Source organism: Zootoca vivipara, chromosome 5 (assembly GCF_965207765.1).
Source record: "Zootoca vivipara chromosome 5, rZooViv2.hap1.1, whole genome shotgun sequence".
In the NCBI taxonomy this organism is placed as follows: domain Eukaryota; kingdom Metazoa; phylum Chordata; class Lepidosauria; order Squamata; family Lacertidae; genus Zootoca; species Zootoca vivipara.
This window is the reverse complement of record NC_142588.1, coordinates 12,211,452-12,237,378: the sequence shown is the minus strand read 5'-3', so window position 1 is coordinate 12,237,378 and position 25,927 is coordinate 12,211,452. Positions and strand designations below refer to the sequence as shown.

Genomic DNA, 25,927 nt, shown 5'->3' with positions numbered 1-25,927 from the left:
AATAAGCTGAAAAATCGCATGGCGCTAAAGCAAACTATAAAATTTGAGATATTACCATGCAGGAATAACAACAATTTAGTTGGGAGGGAGGCAAGAGATGGGGCTGTGATGCCCCTGGGTGCATTCCATAGACCCCCAGGGGTCCCCGGACCCCTAATTAGGAAACACTGGTTCAGTGCATTCACATCTCAAGTGGGGCTTGCTTCCTGCAGCAGCGCAGCCCTAGATTCCAGGGCAGGGGAAATAATTTTCTTGTTCCTTTAACAGCTGTTTGAGTCAGAAATTCAAAAAGCTTACCTTTCTTATTATGGAAATACAATTATAGGAAAAGCTTCACCCTGACTACTCTGATTTTGTGATGTCTCTTCTGGGTGGCAGTCTTTTGTGTTAGTCACACAACGGCTGCTGTGGAGTTTGTCCTGAGTCTGAGCACTCACTCAAAATCCAAGATTTGCCCACACGTTGAGGTAAGCTTTGACACCTCTTTTCCATTTGAAAATTAGTTGGGTAGGAAGCAGAGAAAATATTGTGTTGGTGCCCCATCTATGGAACACTCCCCCCACCCCCTGGCTGGCTCACCTGGTGCCTAAACACTGCAAGCTGCACTAAAGGGCTGAATATAAACAAATATTGTGCAAAAAAAACCCCATCACTTAATTTGCTTATTTTGTTAAATTGGCAGTGTTTGTCCTTGTGAAATAATCTATTTTTTTTTTTGGAACAGGAAACAAACCAAAAATTGGAGAGACAGTGGCATCCATATTGAAATTTGGGTTACCGTTCTAATTAGTTTAGGTAATACTTCCAGCTTCCAAACAGAGGCAAACATCTAATCTACCGTGGATCATAATGTGCTATGCATCCCACTACTGTGCAATCTGTAAGGATTTCCGTGAAGTTTGTGCAGAACCCCTATGCACTGCTACCTGAAAAGAGATTGCCCAGTAACTGTATGGAGGATTTAATCTGCTCTGTTAGAATTTATGAATAAAACCAGTGTTTATAAAATGAACTGCAAACACTACCAAAATAGGAGGGCCAAAATCATTTAATATCTGTCTGCCATTTAGATATGAAAAGAACTGCAGACCCACCATGGAATTTAACTACACATATAAAACATTTTCAGATAGCCAGCTACAATTCACTTACAGTAAATTGTATTTATTTCTCCTCTTCCACAATTTTCCAAGGTGAAAATAAGTATCCAAGTGAACTTACCTCGAGAAAACTGTTTTTGCTTTATACATACATACACCATACACACAGTTTAGGGCTAACCAACTCCCCTCACAGTAATTTGTCTTTTGGGAACATCTGCATTATTTGGAATCTGCCTTGCCTTGGGCTATACATGTTAAAATTAATCTTTGAAAACAAGGAACCCAGAAGGCCTTGCTGCAACAAATCTCCAGAAATAACTGTCATTTGTCCACTCTCTATTTCACCATCATAGCCTGTACACTTAATAGGTACCTCTTCTCATGAGCCAGAAAGCTTCTTTCTAAATTAACAAACCACACTGGAATTGGAATGGGACCTATCCTCTGGTGTTTGATATATGGAGAATATGTAGCACTTTATTCAAGAATTGGTATTCTGCTGTACTGCTTGAAAAAAAAAATCAACTGTGAAATTTATCTATTTTTTACAATCAGAACACTTGTCTGAAAAGTTTATTTTAAATTTTCTGAACACTTAAAGCAGCACTGCTTTAGGTGTTACAAATGTGTCCAGAGATAACTAAACAAAAGTAAACTTATAAATTACAAGTTTTTGCTTCTGAAAGAGCTTCAGTCAACAGAAAACATGACACACACACACACACACATTGCGAGGAACCCCCCCCCCCCAAATTTCATGCAACAGCAGGCAGGATGTAAAAAGCCACCTAAATTCACACGTTTGTACATTGAATCATCAGAAAAAAGTATTCTTTAGTAAATCTGTACATCCAAATACATTTGGGAGCTACATCTAAGTTACATCATTTAATGTTTTATACACTTGTTACCCCTTTTAATCATCAAGTAAACACGCCAAACCGGGGATGGGCGGCTGAGTTAGGGGGGAAAAAATCATTGTAGACATTCAATTATTTTTGTTACCTAGACCACCAAGTGTTGAATAAAAGCCGATGGCATCATCTTTATTTACCGTTTTTTCTTGCTAACTGTACAAAAATTGCAGTGCAGAGAATTCCACCTTTGTACTTAAGATTCTTTGGATGGATCTCAGATATAGCTGGATATTCCTTTAATGACGAACCAATGGAAAGTTGGTCCTATTAGACTGATACTGCATGCAAATATTTGCTTTTTTAAAACAAATGCATGTAAATGTTAGAATAGGTGATACTGCAAATTATCCTGCTGGCATCCAGTGTCCCCCTTACCCTGTAGAATAGCACTAACAACTGGATGGAGGAAATCTTTCCAGAATAGTATTTTAAAGGACCAGAAACAAATCAGCAAAGTTTTAGGATCCACAAGTTTCATTTTCCTTTTATAATTAAATGGAACAAATGTGTAAATACAGTTTTGTCCTCTTCACTGAAGAGAGCTAGTCTATTTCATCTTTGTGAGCTAGTTTTTGGGAAGATTAGCATGTACTGGGGAGTGATGCCTACCGAATACAATCCAAGCTTTTGCTGAGAACAGTTGAAGAAAGTCAGTAAGAACCTAGGATCAATGAAAACAGATGTTGCTTTAAATGATCCACAAAAGAGAGACCCACAGAGTGCCCAGTGTTAAATACACAATTTTCTCCTTGCGCTTTTTGGTGTGCAAGTTTATATACTCTGTCCCCCACCCCACCCCACCCCAAGGGTTAACTGTTCCAAAGTTCACTTTCCTTAGTCAATTTTCACATTAGTGTAGATTTTTCGAACAAAGGCACTTGTTCCCATATAGCCAATAGCTCCTGCAAAAACAAGGCAAATATATATAGGTTAGATTTGCTTAAGTTCTACAAGACAATGGCTGCAATCCTCAGCTACGAATATGTATTACTGAATTCATTAGGACTTCCTCCCAAGTAAAAACACATCAGATAAAGTTCAATAATTATGTTTATGCCATACAATCATATAGCTTGCAAAAAGTTCATTCCTTAAAAAGCTTAAGATATGCACCATTGTCTTTTTTGGTATATCATTTTTTAAAATTACATTTTGTTCACCCTGGAGTGCAAGCTTCTTTTCATCTCAAACAACACATGCATTTCAGCCTAGAGTTTGTACATGTGCTGCCAAGAACCATACATATGACAAAAAGTTTAAAGACTAAAAATCTGATAAGCTAGCAAACTCATGTTCCCCAAACAGAATGAATCAGGTCCAGAAAACGAATTTATGGAATACTTCCCCCCCCCCCATTTAGGATTCTTCCTAGCTAGTGTTCTCTGTTTTCTCAATAGACTACGAACTCACAGACAGGACAGACACATGCTAATTTAAGGCTGAAACCACAATATAACAGAATGGGCCTGGCAGAAAAGAGAGATGACAGCATTTCAGTATGCTGCAGAAAACTTACCGCACATTATTCCCAGCGCTGTGCTAAATACTGCCATATAACCAAAGTAAAATGATGTCTGAAACAAGCCATACATCCTGGGGGGCAAAAAGAGGAAGAGGAGTATTTTTTGTATCTCCCATATTACGAATAATTAATCATTTTTTAAATAAAAAATGTGAAGTATTAGCTTTATTAATTTAAAAGGGAAGGCAAATACAAAATGTCAAAGGCTACGTACTTTGTCTTGAAAAAGTAGTAATAAAAGGAATACATGTAAACATAGATTGCAGTTGAAGCAGCAGACAGAAAACTTGTCCATTGCCTGAAAAACAAACACAAATATTTAACAACTGGGAATAAAAGCCTGGCAAACAGTACAAGAAAATCTAGACAAGCACTGTAACAGGGAGTCATAAAATTTGTTCAACTGTTTACCACCTTGCATGAAAAAACAAGCTAGCTTTCTCAAGCTTTCTTCATACTATTGCACAAATTGTCCACAATCCTTGTGCACTTTTGAGGAATCGCCATTTTCCAGTTCTGTTTTTCACACATTTCTTTTTCTTGGCATAACTTTTAAACAATGCATTTAACATTGTTGACTCATCACATAAATAAAAATGTTTACCTAACAGACTATGCATGCCATTTAACTGTAAAAATCTTCCAAGCATTTTACACAAAATGCACATTATAATTGTCAATAAAATGAAGTCAAACATAAGTAGACCTAAGCAATTCAAAATATAATTGAATTACCAGTTTTAAGTTTACATTATTTAAAGAGTACACATAAAAATGCACAACAATGTTATGTATCTGGGTAGGCTTGCTTAATACACACACCCCTGCCTCAAATCAGGCTTCCTCAACCACGGCCCTCCAGATGTTTTTGAGACTACAATTCCCATCATCCCTGACCACTGGCCCTGCTAGCTAGGGATCATGGGAGTTGTAGGCCAAAAACATCTGGAGGGCCAAGTTTGAGGAAGCCAGGTCTAAGTGTTACCCCACTGAAAGACAGATTTCTTGCAAGTGCAGAATATACATTCTGTGGCACTAATTTCTAGGTTTTTTGCTGCTTAAGAGTGACTTGTAAGCGAAAAAACAATACTTACCACCTATAGTCCTCTGCATTCAGTAGAAAGTATGTACACACGATTGTCACACATACGGTCACAATGCAGAGAATAACCAGAACTAACATCATGAAGCCATAGACATAATAGATTTTGTAAGCCCAGAAGGAAGTGAATATAAAATACCTACAGAATAAAGAAGCATTGTTTATTGCACAGACATGAACATTTGATTAAACTAGGCTGATAATGCCTCGTAAAGCGCTTGCAAAGTTCTCTAGGCAGAAGACTCACATTTCAATGAAAATGGATCCAAATGGGAGAATCCCACCTAGGCAAACAATAACAGCTGGTTCCATAAACCTGAAAAGAAATTAGAATTAACTTTCGCATTTGACCATAACTAATGGAATAGCTCACTTAAGAGAGGGGCTCTTGCAGAATCACTGAAATCAAACAGAAGGTGATAGTTGATTAAAGGATGCACTGGTGGCAAGATCTAAGAGGACTGTGATCACTTCATTAAGATTCAGACCATGTGAGTCCTGATTCTCCAGAACTGTTGCTGTGTTAGTTGCATTCTGCACACAGTTAGTGCTCTGGATTAGAGTGCCAGCCCCCAAAATTCCACCTGTGCAAGGAGTTCATCACTGCTGGACCAAAAACATGGTAGCAGTTCTAAATCAGGAATAATGAACTTCTGTTCTTCAGGCCAAATTAGGCACACAAGGTCTTCTCCCCTCAGTTGCACCCACCTGTCCCCACATCGAAAACGTGTGGGGCAAGGAAGGCTATGACTGCAAAAGGAACAACTGGAAGCTTTAATGTGCATCCCAAATTGTTCCTTGGCAGGCTTGAGTTGCGTCTGGCACCAAATGCAAGCTCTACTGGAGTTTGCAGCACTGCCAAATCTTTGCAGCCCCAGCTTGGAGGGAAGACTCGGGAACACACTTAAGAGTGAGCTCCCAATTCTTCCTTTGACTTTTGGACCATATGATTGACAGCTAGTGACTGCCCACCTGTCAAAAGCAGCCCACAGAGGGTAGCCCAGTTCTCTAATCCTGCTCTTCAAATTATCCACAATACTCATCATTGGCGCTGTGGTCTAAACCACTGAGCCTCTTGGGCTTGCCAATTGGAAGGTCCATGGTTTGAATCCATGTGACGGAGTGAGCTCCCATTGCTCTGCCCCAGCTACTGCCAACCTAGCAGTTCAAAAGCATACCAGCACGAGTAGATAGATAGGTACTGCTGCAGTGGGAAGGTAACCAGCGTTTTCATGCGTTCTGGCATTCGTCATGGTGTCCCATTGTGCCAGAAGCGATTTAGTCATGCTGGCCACATGACCCAGAAAGCTGTCTGTGGACAAACGCTGGCTCCCTTGGCCTGAAGCGAGATGAGTGCCACAACCCATAGTCACCTTTGACTTGATTTAACCATCTAGGGGTCCTTTACCTTTAATTACAGGCAACAGACCAGAAAGAAGACCATACATTGCCACTCAACCACTGATAAAAAGATGTGGCAACTACCAGTGACACCCATAGGATTTTTATCTCTCAGCAAGTATTTAACCTAAAATTGAACTGACCTTCTTGGTAGTTTGGCTAGTAAAGGGGCAAACCTACTTTCAAGGACAACCAACTACTTCACCAGATGCATGAATGCCAAGAGAAGCAATTTATACTTTACCATTTTTTCTCTGGGATTGGACGAGGAACAGCATTGACCCGGCAAGGAAAGTTGGGCTGACCCGAAAGGTTCCGTCCCAGTATTGTGCCAACCAGGTTCAAAGGAAGGATAACAAAGAAGCAGATGCAGCACACAGCTACCTGTAAACTCATAATCACACAAGAAGAGAGGATATAAAATGCATCAAAGCACATGCACCCATTATAACAATTTCTGCTTCCTAGCAACATTAAACTTAACATGCCTATTCAGAATAGCAACACTAAGATTCATTCCATGAAAGGGTAAGTATCTGAAGGGGTGGGGGTAGACAGCACCAGGCATGAATTTGTCTTCTCCTCTCCTGGTGGAGGGAACTTTGGGAGCCCACTGCATCAGCTGTCCTGGAGCTCAGGGTTGGAGAACTCACACTCTGCTTGGTTTCTCCCCCAATAAAGACAGGTCTGGGGGTCAGGAAGAGAAGTCCCATTTCCAAACTTGGACTGCATTCACAGGGCCTTCCTAATCCAGCTGCTCTCCTTCCCTCAAGAGAGCAGCGGATGACTTCTTTTTTTTAAAAAAAATGGGGGAAGTAGGGATTTTTTGGTGAACCTTTTAGCTGCTGAAGTCCCTTTTTGTTTGTGTGTTTGTTTTCAACTGGAGTGAAAACCGAACTTAATATAAATATGTCAAAGGAAATCCTGCAACTGCAACTGAATCTAATCCAGCGAAATGAATCACAGGGAAAGTGCTATGCTGGATGATTCCTATCTCTGCTGAAGGACCAGCTGCCTTTGGTTTTCCACAATGGTCATCTAGAAGCAGTTATTATATCAGGCTAGTTTGCATCCCGAACTGCTTCCATGTAGCTAGTTGTTTTTAAAAATTAACTAAGATTTGTGGTGGAGCTTACCTCCCCGCACCCGCCAATCCCTGTTTCTTGGCATGTTGTGTATTTTATGTTATAACCTGTAGGGCAGGGACTGTCTTACTACAGATCTTGCAAGTCATTGACATGCAGACCCCCGGAAGGGCCCCCCCATCCTTGCTTTAAATCAATTAATTATCAGGATGCATCAGTAAACCTAAGCTTTTGGTTTTTTGTTGACGTGATGTAATTCAAAGTTTTGCATGCAAGTTCCCGCCTACTTTAAACTGTTAATTGCCCAAGGCCTTCTTGATTTAATAGACCAAACCTACAGCGCTAATGTACTCACCATTGTTCCAAAGGGAATAGCCCTTGATGCATGATAATAGATGGCAATGAAATTAATGAAGAAGGCTGTGCCACACACCATTGCAGGAATAAGGAACGCCCCAATGAACATCTGCTTTATCCACCGCCTTCCTGCAAGGAGAAATATCCCAATGAAATTAAGATGCAGGACGTGAACATGTTCCTCTCTGTAACCAAAAACACTGTATTGTGATATAGGAATGATTAGGTAAAAGGAAAGCATTATATAAAAATGGTTCAGGGAAAATATTAATATGTTAAGATCAAAGTGATAATTTTTTGGCTGGAAATGTCTGGATCCTAGTATTAACTTTCTTGTGTAGATCTAAAACAGACTCACGTCTCAAATGACTCTGTCAACAACCTTACTTGTACAGTCATACCTCGGGTTACAGACGCTTCAGGTTGCATGTTTTCGGGTTGTGTACCGCGCCGAACCCGGAAGTACCGGAATGGGTTACTTCCGGTTTTCGGGGCTCGCACATGCGCAGAAACGCTAAATCGTCTCTCAGACCTTGTGGGGGGCCGGACTGTATTTTTTTTTTTAAAAAAATGAACGAATTCCTATGCCCCACAAATAACCCAGAGATGCATTTTAAATAAAAGGACACATTCTACTCATGTAAAAACATGCTGATTCCCGGACCGTCCGCGGGCCGGATTTAGAAGGCGATTGGGCCGCATCCGGCCCCCGGGCCTTAGTTTGGGGACCCCTGAGATAGATCCATAGCTGGTTGAGCAACCATAGGTAAAAAGCGCTCATAAAACATCTCTGCATCAACCTGGAAGAGGGCATTGTCCCAAGTACTATACTGTTCAACATCTTGGCACAATTCTGTCTTTCACCTCTAGGATTTTCAAGACAAGGAATAGATACAATTGATATGGTATCTGCAGGAGAATTGCCCTCTTGTTGTTTGTGGTGTCTGCTGTCACCTAGGAAACCCCTGCAGCCTCCCATTCCTCTCCAAAGCCTTAGGTTGGGATGTATTATTTTCCCATAAATGAGAACAGAGTCTGGCTTTCAGTAGATTCCAAGGGGTTTCTTCAGATGGCAACATATGCTCAAAGGGACATGAGAGGATACTGCAGCATCTGTTCAGCTATTCCGATTAACATGCTGCTGAGGTTCTGTGAGCAAGAACCTTTCTCTCCCTCTGCCACAGGACACAAACTTGCTTACCCTTCACTGACTTAACCGCCGAGCCCTTCTTAACTCCTTTCTGATCAGGTGGGAGCAATCTATCCCAAAGACAACAGCATACTACTACTGTACTATATTTGCAACATCTAACTGCGACCACAGTGTTAATTTACTCTACATTTACTCAAGGTATTCTTGCCACAGAGAAATTTGCTAGGCACAGGTAATCCCAAAAAGTTAAAAACAACCCAGGATGGTGATGAGATATTAAATTCCTTCAAAATTATTTTTAATACGAAAGTAATTTTAAAAGTCTCACCTCCTTGCCTGGCATAAAGGCTTCCTCCAAAGTAGCCATTCACTGGGGATGTTGCAGCATAAACAAAAATAGCGGTACTTAGCATTGATCCTCTCCTAAAATGAAAGACATGTAGTTTTGGCTACACAAATGACTGCCTGAAGTCTACCAATGTAAAAAGTTACAAGGAGCAAATTGTGGAAGATATGCTGAAAGTTTAGCTTCAGCTAGCGCAAAACACCAACAATTTTAATGTGCAGCAAGAACAAAATCCCAAAGTGCTTTGAACATCTGGATTAAGTATTCCATTACAGCCACAGTTACATGTCACCATAAACTGCCGCGTGCTGCTCAATCACACTTCCCTTAACCAGGATTATGGTTTGTTTCTTCCTAAACAAACCACAATTAGCAAGTCATAAACCTTGGCTTATGGAAAAACAACCCATCTTCCCAGACCACATGGTAATCCAAAGTTTGTAGTTTGTTCCTCACCTAGCGTGAGCAGGAGCAATAATCAAGCAGTGTGACTCATTCATGATAAGGTATGGTTTGTAGCTTACCGTGACATGCAAACTGTGTCACATTGCAAAAAAGTAACAACTAGAACAGTTCCAACAGTTTTGGGGATAAGCAACATTAAACTATGTTAAAATATATATTTTTTAAAACTCTACCTAAAAATCTTTTGGCCAAATTCTATTAAAAGATCTAAATTATTTAACAATTATGCCCTTATAATTAAACACAATTCCTTGGAGATCAGAAGTGCTGGTATCACTGCTGTAGCCTAGCAGTACAAGAATCAAAACCATAGGAGATACTGCTAATTCTGATGTTGGTCTTTCGATTCACAATGCAAATCGTCAAGGAGCTCTCTAGTGAAATATCAGAAATGTCAGTATTTTTCAGATTACAGCAGCCTGGAAACGATACTCAAAGTTTTTGTTTCTGCTAAGTTCTACAAGGATCACTTGGAAGCTTCTGGCTTGTATATACAGTTCCAGAGAGTTTCCACAAAAACAAAGTGTCTCTCCAGAAGAGATACTGGGAGAGCTGCAAGAGGCGGTTTCTCATCACTGGCCCGATGCTCGCTCTTGCTATTCTATGCTTTATTTATTTATTTAAAAGCAGGCACCCTTTTGTGCACCCAATCTGTGCTTACAGGGTTAACAGCTCAGGGGACATGGCGTCCTGGTCACTGGGGTGTGTTCACTGTGCTATGTGAATGGTCTTTTCTGTTTTGCCGAACAGGGGATTCAACGTGTTGTCGCTTTCTCCTGGCTACGTTGTTGTACGTTGCTGTAAATAAAGCTTCTTAGATTAGGAAGAAGCTGTGTCCTGGGCTTTATTGTTACCTACACACAGACAACACCGCTGCTGAAGAAACTCTGCTACAGCCGGGAGCCAGAAGCAGTGAGGTGCAGCTGAAGGGTGCTGGACACCATTGTGTTGAGGCTCCAGGCTCAACTGGTTAAGGTTTTAACACCATAACTGAACAATGAATGCATGTCAGTTGCTGGAAAAACAGTCTTGGAATCCAGCAGCTTTTGGGTTCTTATCTAGTTCTGCTGTTTCATGGCCAAGTCAACTCTTTTGAAGTCTGAGACATAATTCATCAATTGACGGGCTACACCTTTCCAGGTTGCCTGAGCCTCTACAATGCTCTCCCAAGTAATCAGTTTGTGTTACTAAGTATGCTTTTAATCTGCACGTAGAAAGTACAAAATCAAGGTTTCTGCCAACTCCTCCCTCTTTCCATTTGGACCACACTATTTCCAAAGGGTTCCCCAGCCCTCAAGGGAATCCTTGTTCAGGGTACATGAACTCTTGTTTTGTTCATGGAAAGAAAGCCAGGATCCAAGAAGTTGTTTTAAACTTTGCATTTCTGAAATTTATGCTCAAGGGTTCTGCACCATGATGGCACCATGTTAACAATGATTTATGCACACAGTGGTGGTTCTCATAGAAAAATTTCCCCAATGTGATCCACTCTGTAAACTGTAAGGAGTTCCTGACTCTCAGCCAGGAGCTTTTAAAATATGATGAAGCCATGAAGCAATACTCACTCTGTGTATAAATCCTCCAGCATTGCAACAATGATCACTATGAAAGAAACTGCAAAGATCTGGCAGCCGGAACCAATCAAAGATGAAAATATTAAAGGATGACTGGATGGTCTGAAGACATCGCCATGAACCTGTTTCCAGCCATATTCATCACCTAGATCTCTGTCCTGCACACAAAAAAGTTTGAAAACAATCACCAGGAAGGAAATGGCTAGTAGTCAATCCCATTTAAGCAAAAATACCCATTTAAGGAGGGGGAAAAGAGACAATGGCCAAACTGCCATAGGAAGGAAGCACTTTGTGAGACGCTATGTATCCTGAGATGTAATAAATAATCCAAAGCACCGTGCATGAGGGTACTAAAGCTCACTAAATGGCAAGTGTTTGATACAGTGAGGTCGGAGGAACATCACCCAGCTTTGAGGCGTGAAGGCCGCTCCCTGCAAGGCCCTTTCCACCTGGCCTTTCCACCTGGCCTAGGGGGCAGGGCCCAGACTCACCCAGCCCTACTGAAGAGGATCCTCATGAAGCCGGAGGAACATCGCCCAACTATTGTTTTATTTATTTAACATGCTGCACACCGCTTTGAGGTTTTTATTTAAAAAATATAAAGTGGTATAGAAATAATAAATTAATTAATAAAAATTACTTGTGGTTAGAGTGAGTTGCCATGGTTGGCTATGATCCATTCTCTTTGCAACACTAGGGTGCCACAACACATTTGTATTTCAGTTGTACCCATTCCATTAGTAAGAATTCCTGGAAAAACACCACCACCAAATCCACTGTAAATTCTTGGGGCTCTGTCACTCAAATGCTAGTTCCCAGAGAGCTGCTCTCCATAGACAATCAGCTGGGGGGGGGACATTCTGTGCACAGCACCAGAAACCTTGCTAAGTGCTATTATGGACTGCCCCAAGGAGAAAAATATTTTCTTTCAGAGGAGCTCAAGCTTAGAACCACCGATGTAAGGAGAACATTCAAGTACTGTGGTTCTTGGTCTTTCATTTCCAGTGTTCTAAATGTTAGGTGTTTCACAGGATCTCTCTGCAATCGTTTTACCACCACCAGGAGTGGATTGCTTGGACATAATTCCTGACTTATATATTGATTGGCTCAGGAGTCAAAAAGCTCTTTTGCGAATGAGTTCATGCTTTTGAGTGTCAATACTCTGCTATACTACTGGTGGGGATGAAATGTATTCAAATGTGCCAGGTCAGCAAGCTTTTGAGAAAGTTCTTTGCCATAATCCACTTGCATTCCTTTCTTTTGAAAAAGGGCCGAAAGAGTAAAGGAATGTTGCTCCAAGCAGCTTTTCTTTTATGAGGCCTTGCATATTTGAATGCTCTGAGACTTTCCAACACCACAGTTGCACTTGTTTGAAGTCTACTCCTTGCACTCTAAAATAATTACCTATAGTGGTAGGGAGTTCTCTTGACTTTCTGTCCAGGCATGTTGGGGTTGGGGGTTGGAAATGCACTCCAATAAAGGAAGGAAGATGCAAGCAATTAAACTGAATATATGGGGGAAACATAAACTGAGTCAAACATAAACTGAGCAGGTAGACACCCCCATCCCCATGTCAAGGAACTTCAACCTTCCTGCATTTAAGCCCTCACATAAATTACACAGAAACACCCAGAGGAACTGAAATCTGACCGAAAACTTGTTCTAGAGATCCTTTCTTTTTACCGAAAAATTACTGTCATTTGGACAAGTTTTCTAGAAATGAAAATGCAATTTTTAAAAAGTAGTACTAGCAGATGAACAAGACTTTTACCATATCATCCATTTCTTCTTCTTTACTGTATCGTGCGTAATCTTTTCTCAGTGTCCTCATTAAAATCATAGAAACCAAGCCCACCAGGAAAATAACCATCATGAAGGAATTGAAGATTGAAAACCAGTGAATCTAAAATAAAATAGTGGAAATGTGTTAGCTTGTTTATTATTTAAGCAAGCTACTCAAAAGATAAAATAAATACTGTAGCCCAGGGATGGGGAACCTCAAGTAGAAGAGTCAAATGCTGCCCGGAAGGCCTCTCAACTTGGCCCTTGGAACTGTTCCCAAGCCACGCCCCTCACCGTCCTGCTCCACACCATCAATGCTCCCCCCCCCCCCGGGTTGGAATGTGACTTATATCTAATAATGCTTCTTGTTTGACTGGATGGAGAACGGTGGGTGTTTGTTGCATAGCTGAAATATAGCCTACTGTACTAAGGTTTAAGAGTCACATCTCATGACAGAATATGGGCCTTGGGCAGAAAAAGGTTTACCATCCCACTACAACCCCAAAGCAGGTCAGGTCTAACTATGTCCCGTTCAGCACACAAGCCCAAAGGTCTTGGGAGTTGAAGAGGTCAAGACAAAAGTCTTTTAAGGGATGGTATGAACCGCCTTAGAGACTAAATTTGACATCAGGTTCAATAAAATGTGACCTATACATTTTAAAGCCCTGTTACTTAAAAACAGCAAACCAAAATGACACTACATTCCATACCACCTTTCTTTCACCTTCAAGAATTACAGATCAACACATGCACAATTTACCCATTTTATCCTCACAATTTGGCCACTCAGTCAGCATGACACCTGAACAGGGATATGAACTAAGCTCTCATATCCAAGCCCAACACTCTGTGCTAGGAGGGTCCAAGTAGCGCTGGAAAATCCAGTGCTACTCAGGCCACCTTCAAAATGTGTCAGCATTCATAGTTCTGTATGGCCCAATCTTCAGTTGGGACCCATTTGTTTCTCAGCTCCTGTTTAGCAATGAGGAAGCTTAATCACAAGCTCAAGTTTGGACGACATCTCAGGCTTAGTTCAGCAGAGTGAAGACTGAGGAGGAGCAAGTTCCCTCTCCAGGAGCCCACACATTCATGCAATCTCGATAAGCTCTAGCTTGGCTTCCCATGACATGTGAAAGAGGCAAATGAAGAAGTTGAATTGGGAAGATAGTCATAGCTATTTAAGCTTCTCTGCATTAAAAATAAATAAATTACATTGTTTATGTAGGTTACTGCTTGCTTCTGTGAAAAGGGAAGTAAGTGTAGGTCTGAGCTGGTTATTTATTTAGCTAAATAGTTAATAAGCAAACAGATTGTCCACTTTTAACAATGATAATTCTTCTCGTGGCTTCTTCTGCCCCTGCACGTAGGAGATATGATACAAGCAACTATCAGGATTGCAGTTTGTATCCACTTTTGGTCCAACTCAGAGTAGAACCATTGAAATTAATGAGCAGGTTTAATATAGGTTCCATTCATTTCCATTCATTCATCTAATTTAAGTTAGATGGAAGATCTTGATGCTGCCTGGCTAAGAGATTTTTTTTTTTAAAAAAAAGTATGTCATTTAGGAAGTGCATGTACCAACATTTATTGTGCCATGAACTTTCACTGGCAAGAGCTTATTTTGTATTCATATTATTATTATTTGCATTTATATACAACCTTTATCTTCCGAAGATCTCAACATGGTGCACATTGTTCTCCTCCTCCCCATTTCATCCTCACAACCACCCTGTGAAGCAGGTTAGGCTAAGAGATGGTGACTGGCCCAAGGTCACCCAGCGAGCTTCGTGGCTGAGTGGGCATTCAAACCCTGTTCTCCCAGGTCCTAGCCCAGCACTCTAACCAGTGAGATAGCTTGGTATCATATACACACATGGGCTAGGTTGGAGGGGCAAGGTGAAATTAAAAGATGGAAGGAACATACCCTAGAAGCAGAGCTCATATGTAAAGCTAATGGAACTAAAGAAGAAGAAGAAACTCTTGTTGCATGCTTCTGTTTAAACGCCACAGGTTTTAAGTGACCTCCCCAACCTTAACCCTGGTTAAAGTTCTGAAGGAGAGTTCACTGTCCAATCTGGACACTACCCCTTCAAGCTTTAACCAGGACAGAAGTTTTCTGGGTTACTAATTATTATAATGTGCATATACATAAACTGAATAAAGGAAACATACCCTGTGTTGAAAGAAAGATGGGTCAAGGTACTTGTCAAATCTGTCTTCAAACTTCACGTCTGACCTTTTCCATTTCACCTAGAAAGAAATTAACACTTGGAAAGCTGAGAATATTTAGTTATAGGTCTACTGAATTCCAGTTCAGCAAATCACCTACAGTTAGGAAAAAATAAAACATGTGCTGACATAGTACAAATATTTTGTGTCAAGAAGACACAAAAATGAACTTTATACAGGGTAACAATTACCATGTTTTTTCTGAAAAGGGCCTGGTGTTATCCAAGCTCCATGGCTTGTTGAAATGGTTTACGAACTCCGCAAAACCGGAAGTTGTGTCCCGGTTTGCAAACTTTACCTCGGTCTAAGAACAGAAGCCAAATGATGGAAGGGCACTGGCAGCGGGAGGCCTCATTAGGGAAAGTGTGCCTCGGTTTAAGAACGGTTTTGGTTTAAGAACAGGCTTCCAGACGGATTAAGTTCGCAAACCGAGGTACCACTGTATAGTGTTTATTTTCACCACTGCATCCTTAGGTTGTGAACTGGCAATCTGAGTTGCCACCCTTCTTCATGACCCTACTCCTGTGCTTAACATGCAAGAGAACCTTTTCCTAGTAGGGAGACAGAGATAAAGAATCACTTGTTTATTTCAGTCATTATTTTCTCCATGTCAACTGCTGTTGAAGGCACAGGGGAAGGGCCATAAAAAAATAATAATGGCAAGCTGGCAACCATACAGGAAGAAGACTGTTGAAGCAGAAGACCATGTGCCAGAGCACTGTTAATATGCAAGAGCCAAACTTCAACGAGCACACCAGTTAGCTCTCAACGTAAGGCTAAATCGAAGAGATTACCTCAGCTTGCTGAATGGCCTAGTCACCACTAACATAAGAGTATAAATAATGTTACCCATGAATTTGAATTACTTACAGAGTAAGACATTTGGATTTTGGTGTTGGGAACTAGTTTAACTTTTCCTTCACTTGTCAGATTCACATCTACAATTCTATTTCCATTATAGCCTATTTCAAGTTTTTTGTACGTCCAGAGATAGTAATCTTCACCATTTTCATCAGCTTCACCAACAATACCTGCAAAGAGAAGGGAACGGATATAAGTAATATTATTAATTCAGGCACCAAAGCAGGTTTTGTTTTGCAGCAGGCTTGCAGTCTACAAGTGTGGCCCCCTTAGGGGAATAAAGATGGGCTTCAAGAGTTAGAGACTTCCCTGCTGTTGCAGAGATAGAGAGAGCTGCAGCCTGCAGGCAAACTCTGCATTCCATGCACACAAAACGATCCCGCAGGAATCCAAATTCTGGGTAAGAAAGCTAAATTACACAACATAAAACAAATGTGCATAGTTTATTTTGCTTCCACTAGTCATAGAGAGGGACAAGGAGCAATATAAGCACTGATGATTCAATTCAGCTACACCTTCTCTTGACTTCCCTACCAAGATTTCACCAAGCTTGCAGCCCATTAAATGATCAATTTAAAGTAAAATTGGATATAAACATTAAACCTGGAAGTTTAAAATCAACTTACAATGTAATAAAAAAAGAGCTATCACACACTGGGAAGGGATGGCTTCCATTTTAACAATCTCATTGCAGTACCCCAGTGGCCTTAAACAGATGCCTGCAAGTTTATCATTATAGATTAAAACTAAATTAACTAAATCTGTAGTAGATTAATCTACCAACCAGACAAATTACCATATCCTTGGAAAACTTGCACGGCTTAAAAAAAACCTAAAAAACCACAGACCGCTTCACAACACACAGCCATCAAAGTGTTGTACACAGTAAAAACAGAGTAAAACTCAGAAACACAAGCGTGAAGAACAATCGAATAAATTCAGCAAACTCTAAAACAACAAAAACATTTTCTCAAATATAAAATTTCACCTCAGCCTTCCTAAAATATCTATAAAGCCACGTGTTCCAGAACTCACAAATCAGACGAAAGTGCATGCTGGGAGCACAGGAGAGGTTGCAAAATAGTGCCCTCTAGCGATGGCTACACTGGTACTGCACCTAGGAAAACTTCCCTCTCCACAGCATATCAGCTTGGCTTTCCAGACTGGGCCGAGTGGAGGTGGGGGCTCGCCTGGGTGGGGGATGGGGGGAGGAGGGGGCGGGACAGGTCATGGGTCGGGACAGGGTGGGGCCAATCACAGGGATGAGTGGGGGTGGGGGGAGGGGCTGGGATGTAAAACAGGGGGACTCTGAAGGTGAGGGGAGTCTGAAGGGGGACTCTGAGGCTCAATTTAACAGACTGAGCCACAGCAACGCATGGCAGGGCCAGCTAGTACAGTGTGTGTGTGTGTGTGTGTGTGTGTGTGTGTGTGTGTGTGTGTATAGATATAATAAATGTAGGCATTGCGTGCGCAGAGGTCACTGCCTTTCTCCGTAACCGCTGAACCGTAATGTAACAAATTTGGCCACAACGTTCCATGCCCATCAGGGAGGGATCTGGCATAATTCCCCCCCAAAAAAACCCACACCTTTCACACCTAAAATGATGATTAAACACAAAAAGGTGGCTCACAAATTAGATGTCACTACCAGAAGCTCTGAAGTCTCCAGCAGCATCCAATAGAAAGGCAGATCACGCGCTGCCGCCTGCAAAGCCTCTCCGACATTGGCGCACACCTCCCAAGGCGACAACTTACAGTTGCTGCCTCCAACACCTGCTTGACATTTTAAGCTGCCACCTGAAACCGCTGCCTCCAACGGCGTGCAGCCATCCACTGCCTCCCGCTGCTGGTGCCTCACTTTGCACCATAATTTCATAATTTCACAGAACACGCGTATGGGGGGAATGAGTGTGTACAAAATGAAGGGGGACTCTGAACCAGAGAGGACTCTCCATGGAGACTCTGAAGGTCCATTTAACAGAAAAGGGTCCACTTAACACAAAAACCCACAGCAACACGTGGCCGGGCCAGATATATATATATATTTAGTAGGTGCCTAAACACCACCAGCTGGTGCCCAATTCCAGAAAGCTGGAGCTGCCACACTGAAATCTCAGTTTCCAAGTGCACTTCTGGGGCATATGGTAGTCTCAGCATGCAGTGCCCCATCTGAGGAGCACAGTTGCCAAGAAGGGATATTGTGGGCAAGGTGGTCCCTAAGATATCCTGGTCCCAAGTTATTTATGGCTTCAAATGTTAAAAGCAAGACCCTGAACTGTGCCCAGTAACGTACAGTGGTACCTCTACTTACGAATTTAATGCGTTCCCAATGCACATTCGTAAGTCGAAAAAATGTGTAAGTCAAATCCCATAGGAATGCATTGGGAGAAAAAAAATTGTAAGTAGAATCAACCCTATCTAAAAATTTGTAAGTAGAAAAAATCCTATCTAAACCGCATCCAAGATGGCGGACGGAGCTCCATTCGTAAGTAGAAACATTTGTAAGTAGAGGTACCACTGTATTGGCTGGCTACCCCAGTCAACAATTAAGCTGTTGCATTCTGCATCCCCTGCAGCTTCCAGGTTAAACCCAAGGGAACCCCATGTAGAGCATGTTGCAGTAATCCGGTCTTGAGGTTACCTATAAAACAGTAAAAAACTGTAATCATGTGTGTCACTCCAGCTGAGTAACACATACCCATTCCTTCCAGCATGACGCAGAGCTACAAACACAAAAGTGAGCCTAAGTAGCTCGTGCCAATTCCCACTGCCAGTTATTCAAGGTTAATGTGGAAGAGGCAAATAGGGAAGAAAGTAGGATAAAGCAGGAAAGAAAGGCGTCAGATAAGATCAAGGGTATACTACTTATTTAAATGTTTTCCGGTTCTGCAGGCAAACATTTCTTACCCCATATTGGCAAGTCGTCTATGTACATCTGATACCAATAATGATTTTTGATAGCATAAACAAATGCATCTCTTGTTTGCTTATCCAAGTCTATTTCACAGTAAGTTGTCTGCATCACATCATCTGTGGAAATTATATATAAAAAAATGCATTAGTAGTGCATTAACTGAAAGTTAATTGAGCCTTGGATATTACACTAACCATTATTTTACTAAAAAGATCAGTCACTCAAAGATGATTTCCCCCACTTTCAACCCCACTGAGCTCCTTTATGCTGCACTGTTGCTAACCCTTACTGCTGAACCACAAATAAAACTAAACCAACCCACAAGGCCCCAAAAGTCTATTGATGGGCATCAAATGCTCAAGGACTTAAGAACAACCCAAATCCAGCTTTTTGGCTTTGAGTATATACAGCTCTCAGTCCCTCAAAGCACACAGGCTGCATAGACTATCACTCCTGCCATGCTTTTCTCCAAACCAGTAACCAAACCACCAGATCACACACACACACACACACACACACACACACACACACACACACACACACGACTCCCACAAAAAAGAGAATGTGTGTATACCTAAGCTTAGGAGATAGGATGCTGCCTGTGCAAATTTTCCAGCCATCCTTCATCATGGTTAATGGTAACAAAATTAAAACCCTGGTTTCAAATACTGGTTAATAGCAATTCCCACTAAACCTTTTTCCTAATCTTAAGGTCAACACCAGCATTAACCTTTATGATGTTGAAGACAGGTGTGGGAAAGGCCCATGGAATGGAACAGGAGTGTGGCCTGCTTCTGAACCCTTAAAAATAATTGTGAACAAAAGTAGTATCAATGATGGTGTTGGAGGGTTAACTAAGAAGTCACTGAGCTGCAGTAAACAAATTTATGAACATAAGACAATATAATTCCAAGTGTGTGTTTAAGACTGGAACAGTCGTGTGCAAATTTAGAAAACATTTAATAAAAGCAGTTTACCTTTAAATTTAATGTCCAGACCACTGAACTCCAATTCGACTCCTTGCAGTGCTTCTCCAAGCGTTTCATGGTAGTGACCAATGCTTTTTTTGGATCCACCACAGAAAGGGAGAGAAAAGTATTTGTATGTCTCCTGGCGATTGTGGTATGGTCCTACTGTATTCATCCATAAAACAACTTCTTCTTTATCTTGGTACTGAAAAGAAAGCATATTGAAAAGTAAAAGGATTATAAATAAATATGTTATTTAGAATGGAGCAAGTATTCACAGGAAAATCTGTGAAGAATGTGCAAAACACAGTGGGGAACATTTTTGCTTTCAAGGGCCACATTCCCACAGAAGTAAACTGTTGAGGGCCAACTGAGCTGGAGCTAATTATAGGCTCCCTCCTTGCCACTCACATGAAATTAGGCCAAGCTTGTACAGCCTTACTTTAAAATTAGAACTGCACTACATATTCAAATCCTTTTCTCTCTTGCATCCATCTTCTGCTAATAATAATAATAATAATAATAATTTATTATTTATACCCCGCCTATCTGGCTGGGTTTCCCCAGCCACTCTGGGTGGCTCCCAACAGAATTAAAACACAACAGAACATCAAACATTAAAAACTTCCCTAAACAGAGCTGCCTTCTAAAAGTCAGATAGTTTATTTCCTTGACATCTGATGGGAGGATGTTCCACAGGGCAGGCGCCACTACTGAGAAGGCCCTCTGCCTGGTTCCCGTAACCTCACTTCTCACAGGGAGGGAACCGCCAGAGCGCCCTTGGCACTGAACCTCAGTGTCTGGGCTGAATGATTGGGGTGGAGACGCTCCTTCAGGTATACTGGGCCGAGGCCGTTTTGGGCTTTAAAGGTCAGCAACAAGAGCACCAGGTAAGCACACTGTTGGCTGAATTGTGTAAGTTTAGCAGGAATATGAAGTGTTTGTCATTTGTTATGTATGGGCGTTAAAATGTCCAAGAATCCCATCTTACTTTTGATGGCTGCTCACATTCAGCACACAATAGTGAGGTGCTGTGTTTTCTCAAAAAAAGGTACATTCTGCTTATTATCTCTTGACTTCCTTTGACAAACAATTATTGGTGGTTTGCCACCAAAACACACAGCTCCCTACTGGTGGCACAGCAGTTGCAGATCACAGCACTAATAGAAGCTGGCCTAAGCTTTGCCAAGCAAAGTGCCCTGGCAGTTGTCCAATGTCCATGCACCCTCACACAAGGCAAAGAAAATCTTGGAGCATAGGGCTACTGCAGTATCAAAAAGCTGAGGCAGGGCTGCAGCAAGTGGGTAGATAGTTAGGAGAAAAGCAACTGAACAGGACACAGGGAAGCTTATGAGACAGTTTTTGCTACCTACCTCAAAGTGACCAAAGTGCACTAGGTTTCTACCTAATTTGGGCAGCTAAATGTAAAAAAGTGCAGTAAATTATATATTTTTCCTATGCAAAAAGTAAGCAGTATCTGTACTCCTTTTTTAATAAGAGTACATGGGTCAAGTAACGTCAGGGAAGATGTTAGAGAGGCATGGGTTAGAAAACTAGCTGGAATATGTCATTTTGATGGGAACAAATGTCAAAGGCTTCAGAGGAGAGAAGCAATTAAAAGAAGCTAACAGGGTAAATAAGAATACAGAGTCCTGCGGCACTTTTAAAAACGAACAAATTCATTGTGGCATAAGCTTTTGTGGACTACATTCCACCTCATCAGATGCATAAAATATTATCCCTAGTTACAGGTATACATTGCTAGGGGGGTGGGGAATGTTATGAATAGTAAGGTTAGAGAGAAACCCTGTCACTTAGTTGGTTCGTGCCAGGGTGACAACCAATGGGATAAGTTTGTTAACTGGCTTCACAAGAGGATCAAACTGTTTTAACTAGGAGCATTCTAAAGTAAGTTGTTTATCATATTTATACCCTTTTTATCCTGACAGGGACTCAGTGTCTGTGTCGTTAATGAAAGCACATGCATCTGTTAGTGTATTAAATTTCATTTAATAAATATATTAAATTTATAAATTCTGTATTTATTTATTTAAATATATATTGTGTATATTAAAAATATTAACTATATTGCAAAAAACTTTAATTTACGATATGGTTATTTAATTCAGTGTATGGCCCACGGGTTCTGTGTCAAAGTACCGTACTCTTGTGGCCCACTTAAACTGAGAGGTTGGATCGCCCTGGTCTAGTAAATAAGGCAGGTGGCTGCTACTGAGGTGGGAGGAGAATTCAGTGAAGACAACATCTCTGAGCCACAAAAATGAAAAGGACTTCTGGCATGTAGGTTTGTGAAGTTAATGAAATCTATTCGATACATAACTCAGATGCTTTCTTTTTACCATGTTATTTCTCTTTTGGCATATCTTATTTTTTAAACACTTGTTCCATGCCACCTATGCTAACCATGGAAAAAAGAGCTTAAAACATTGCAGATAACTATAAGGTATAAAATAGGATACTGTATCATCCACATGGATCTGTGGCTTATTCTGCTGATACAAGCTACACTGCAATGACTAGCTAGTCCCTCTGTCCTGTAGGAAGCCCACAATATAGTAATTTATATGAAATGCAGATTTCATGTTATTTTTAAATGGGAGAAAAGACCAGTTTGGATTATTTCTGAGGCTTCCAATGGACACTAGGGCCAAACATTTCTCTTGCCCTACCAACTGTGCATTTACTTCAGCACAAAGATCCTGGCTTGTATTAAGCCAGTTCCTCATTTTGCCCAGAACACGCAATTCTGGCTTAATGTCTGTTAACCAACCAGGAAATAAGCCTGATCCTGGCTTATTTTCCTGATTTAACTATACAGTCGTACCTCTGCTTACTTATCCCTGTGGATACATAAACTTCGGGATGCGAACGCGGCAAACCCAGAAGTTTATACTTCTGGGTTTCGCTCTGTGCACGTGCGCAGAAGTGCTCAATCGCACCGTGCGCGTACACAGAAGGGCGCCTCCAGTTACGAAGTTTTCAGGATGCAGCCGGGCCTCCTGTTCATAACCAGAGGTACTACTGTATTAGGTCTGACAAAACACAGAACTCTTGGTTAATATACAAACCAAGATGTTTGCACTGAAACCAGTGTTTTCTTCTGTGTTTACCCATTCATCACACCCAAGAGGAGTTGTGGCTTCCTTCCAAGACGCTGCACACTTTTTGATTCTATGGAAGTGAAATCAGCTACACAAAACCAAACTATGCCTTAGCAGAAATAAGCAGGTTCCCAAAAAAGCTTGCAGTCACTTTACTCCCCCACAGGCCCTTTTGCTACTGTGCTGCACTGCGGTTTGGCTTAGTGCACCATCCAAACCAGGGCTTCCATTTCAGCGAGGTGAATCCAAGGTTTGTTCTTGGTTTATAGTTCATGGTTAGTCTGGGAGAGCTAAACAACTACTGTTACTCTGATTCAGATAACATGGTAAGGCAAATCTTAGCTTCACTTATTGCAGCACAGCTCCAGAAACAATGGCAGAAAGAAAAACAGGCTACCAGCTACTCCATGGGAGCCCACACATGTCATGTTAAGCTGCCCTACCTATCAAGTCAAGCATTCAATATTCTGTCAGGGAAAACTTTGTTGGTTTAGTAGCATTGTTATACCAGGGATTAAGGCATATACTATGTGCCAGAACACACTCATCCCTCCTTGTCTTTGACAGAGGGTAGCCTTTGAATAGCACTACATAGGCTAAGGCTGCAGTCCTAGCTCCACTGAATTCAATGTGACTTACCTCTGAGTAAGCATAGGACTCAGATCTGGCCATTTTCTGTAGTGGCACCAAGACTGTACAACCCTTTTTTGAAAAAAAATCTGCTTGCTGCTATCACTGCTTCTGCTTGCCTTTCAATAAACCAGGATATCCCTGATAAAGGGTCTGGAAACCAATGGTTGTGGGAGTTGGGTATGTTTAGCCTGGATAAGGGGAGACTGAGAGGAGCCATCTTCAAATATCTAAAGGATTGTCACATGAAAGATGGAACAAGCTTGTTTTCTCCCATTCTGGAGGGTAGGACCTGAACTAATGGATTCAAGTTACTAGAAATGAGATTCTGACTAAACATCAGGAATAACTTTCTGAAAGCAAGAGCAGTTCGACAGTGAAACACACTCCCTCAAAAGGTAGTCCTCTCCTTTATTAGAGGTTTTTAGGCAGTGGTTGGGTGGCCATCCATCATGGATAGTTTTGTGCAGAGTCCTGCATTGCAGGGGAATGGACTAGATGACCCTCAGGGTCCTTTCCAATTCTACAATTCCTCTTCCAATAGTTTTCAACAGGTATTGCTTTTAAAAAGGAATTCTGGTTGTTGGTCAGAAGACCAATGGCCATCACCCACCTCCAAGGAGACCACTTTGGCCCCATTCACTATAGATGGAAAGGCAGCAGGATGTTTGCTTCCCCACTTGCTGCCAGAAAGAACATTCAGCTCCACTTTAGGGCTCCTTAATGAAGGATAACAAACTCTGGAACCATCCACCAGTTAGAGAACCAAGGCCTGCCAGACAGTGTGTATGTGAGAGTTGTGCATTACAGTTGGTTGCTTGAAAGGGAGAGCACAAATCTTTAAAATAAATAAATATACTGTTTGTGGGATTGTTCTTTGTTGTTTTACAAATTTACTTTGAAAATATGTACTGTGGGTTTTTATGTTTTATGTTGTTTTAATTTTCTATCACACCCTTTGCCACTTTGAATATTCTTTTTAAAGAAAGGCATAGTGAAAAAGAAAGCACACATGAACAGGAAAAGTCCCATAATCAAACAATTCCATGGCTTTGCTGTTTCACCTGCAATGCTAAGCCAGCCTCTGGTTTCTTTCTTCCCCACCACAGCAAAGGGCTAGCAGGGGGAAGAGCGAGCTGGAAACTTGAACAGTGTGCATCAGTACACTGCTTGTTTGTATGAGACCATAGATAAAAATAAACAATAGCTTAACTTGACATGCGAATCAAGTCAATATTTTATGTGCTGCGCATTTCCTATGTAGGCTACGCACATTTCCTATGTAGGCTACGCACACCCCACAGCGCTGCAGGTAGGCCACTGCTTATGGCTGCGTATCCAAGATTGCACATGCTTAACTGCTCTCTAATGGGGCAATAACCTGCCACAGAAACGTAGGCACACACCCCCACACACTTTTGCCATGCTAGAAGCCAAGACACGCAAAGCGGCAAGCTGCTGCCTCTCCCAACTTTCACGTGAAGGGACGACTATCACTATCGCATCCACGCCGTTGTTCTCGAAACTTGCCAAGCACGTTATGCGATGTGAGACGAACGGTTTTTTTTGTTTTGCGGATGTGGCTGGCGTTTCCCCACCATCACGCCACCAAATTCTCGCAGCGCAACGTTCCCTCAAGGAAGCGAAAGGGATGATGCTATCCAGTGAATCTCTCCTCCTCCAACGTGACACGGGGCTACAAAAGTCTTACTCGCAATCCTATAACAGTACTCGGGGAATTTAACGGGGCCGGACGGCGCAGGATGGAGCTGCACGGCATCCTGAGCTCGGTCGCCCGCTTCGCCTCCCACCTCCACTGGATAAAAGGCGGCCCCGACGAAGCCCCCTCACCCCCAACCCCGGTTCTTAAGCCCCAACAGGGCAAGAAGCCTTCCTCGCTCGGAGAGACACGCGACGGGCCCTCACGGCCACCAAGCGAAGCCCCACTAGGCCCTCTCCCTTCTTGCGGCCCTCAGGACAGGCCTGGAGGAGGCAAAGGGGCCGCCCCGAATCAGGCCCTTTCAGGCAGGGCGGGCAAGCGAGCAACTGACTGACGGAAAGGCGGAAGGAAGAGGGGAGGCCGCCCGACCCCGCCGCCTCAGGCCCTCCGCGGCGCGCCGGCTCACCGTGTGCTCGTGCTCGTCGGCGCGGCCCCGCACCACCAGCAAGGCCGCCACGCACCACAGGAGCCCGGCCGGCGCCATCCCCGTCTCCACCAGCCGCCGCCGAAGAAAAGGAGGCGCCGCCGCTTCCGCCGTTCCCGCCACGTCATCCGGGCGCACACCGGAACAGCCGGCGCTTACGGCGGCCGGCGCCGCCCAAAAAGGCTCAGAAAGCGCAGGCGGGATAGTGGGGGGGGAGGCGTCGGCGTCGGGACCAAGCACCACCCCGCG

The 25,927-nt window shown here is 42.3% G+C and overlaps 1 protein-coding gene across 1 annotated transcript; it reads right to left on the bottom strand.

The window, feature by feature from the left end:
- Positions 1–1,030: 1,030 nt before the first annotated feature.
- Positions 1,031–25,927, bottom strand: TM9SF3 (transmembrane 9 superfamily member 3). The gene is made up of 15 exons (XM_035137789.3): positions 25,661–25,927; positions 19,792–19,987; positions 18,808–18,930; positions 15,910–16,070; positions 14,983–15,060; positions 12,797–12,928; positions 11,017–11,183; positions 8,969–9,063; positions 7,486–7,616; positions 6,290–6,429; positions 4,892–4,960; positions 4,637–4,783; positions 3,757–3,840; positions 3,537–3,613; positions 1,031–2,922 (listed from the first exon to the last, which is right to left on the bottom strand). Exons 1-15 carry the CDS (start codon positions 25,736–25,738, stop codon positions 2,855–2,857), a joined length of 1,746 nt encoding a protein of 581 aa, XP_034993680.1. The 5' UTR covers positions 25,739–25,927; the 3' UTR covers positions 1,031–2,854.

Coding starts and splice junctions, on each gene's coding strand:
- TM9SF3 (XM_035137789.3), bottom strand. CDS start 25,738: ATGGCGCCGGCCGGGCTCCTGTGGTGCGTGGCGGCCTTGCTGGTGGTG. Junction 18,931..19,791: donor TCTGGACATTAAATTTAAAG/GTAAACTGCTTT, acceptor TAATTTCCACAG/ATGATGTGATGCAGACAACT. Junction 15,061..15,909: donor AAATCCAAATGTCTTACTCT/GTAAGTAATTCA, acceptor ATTTCTTTCTAG/GTGAAATGGAAAAGGTCAGA.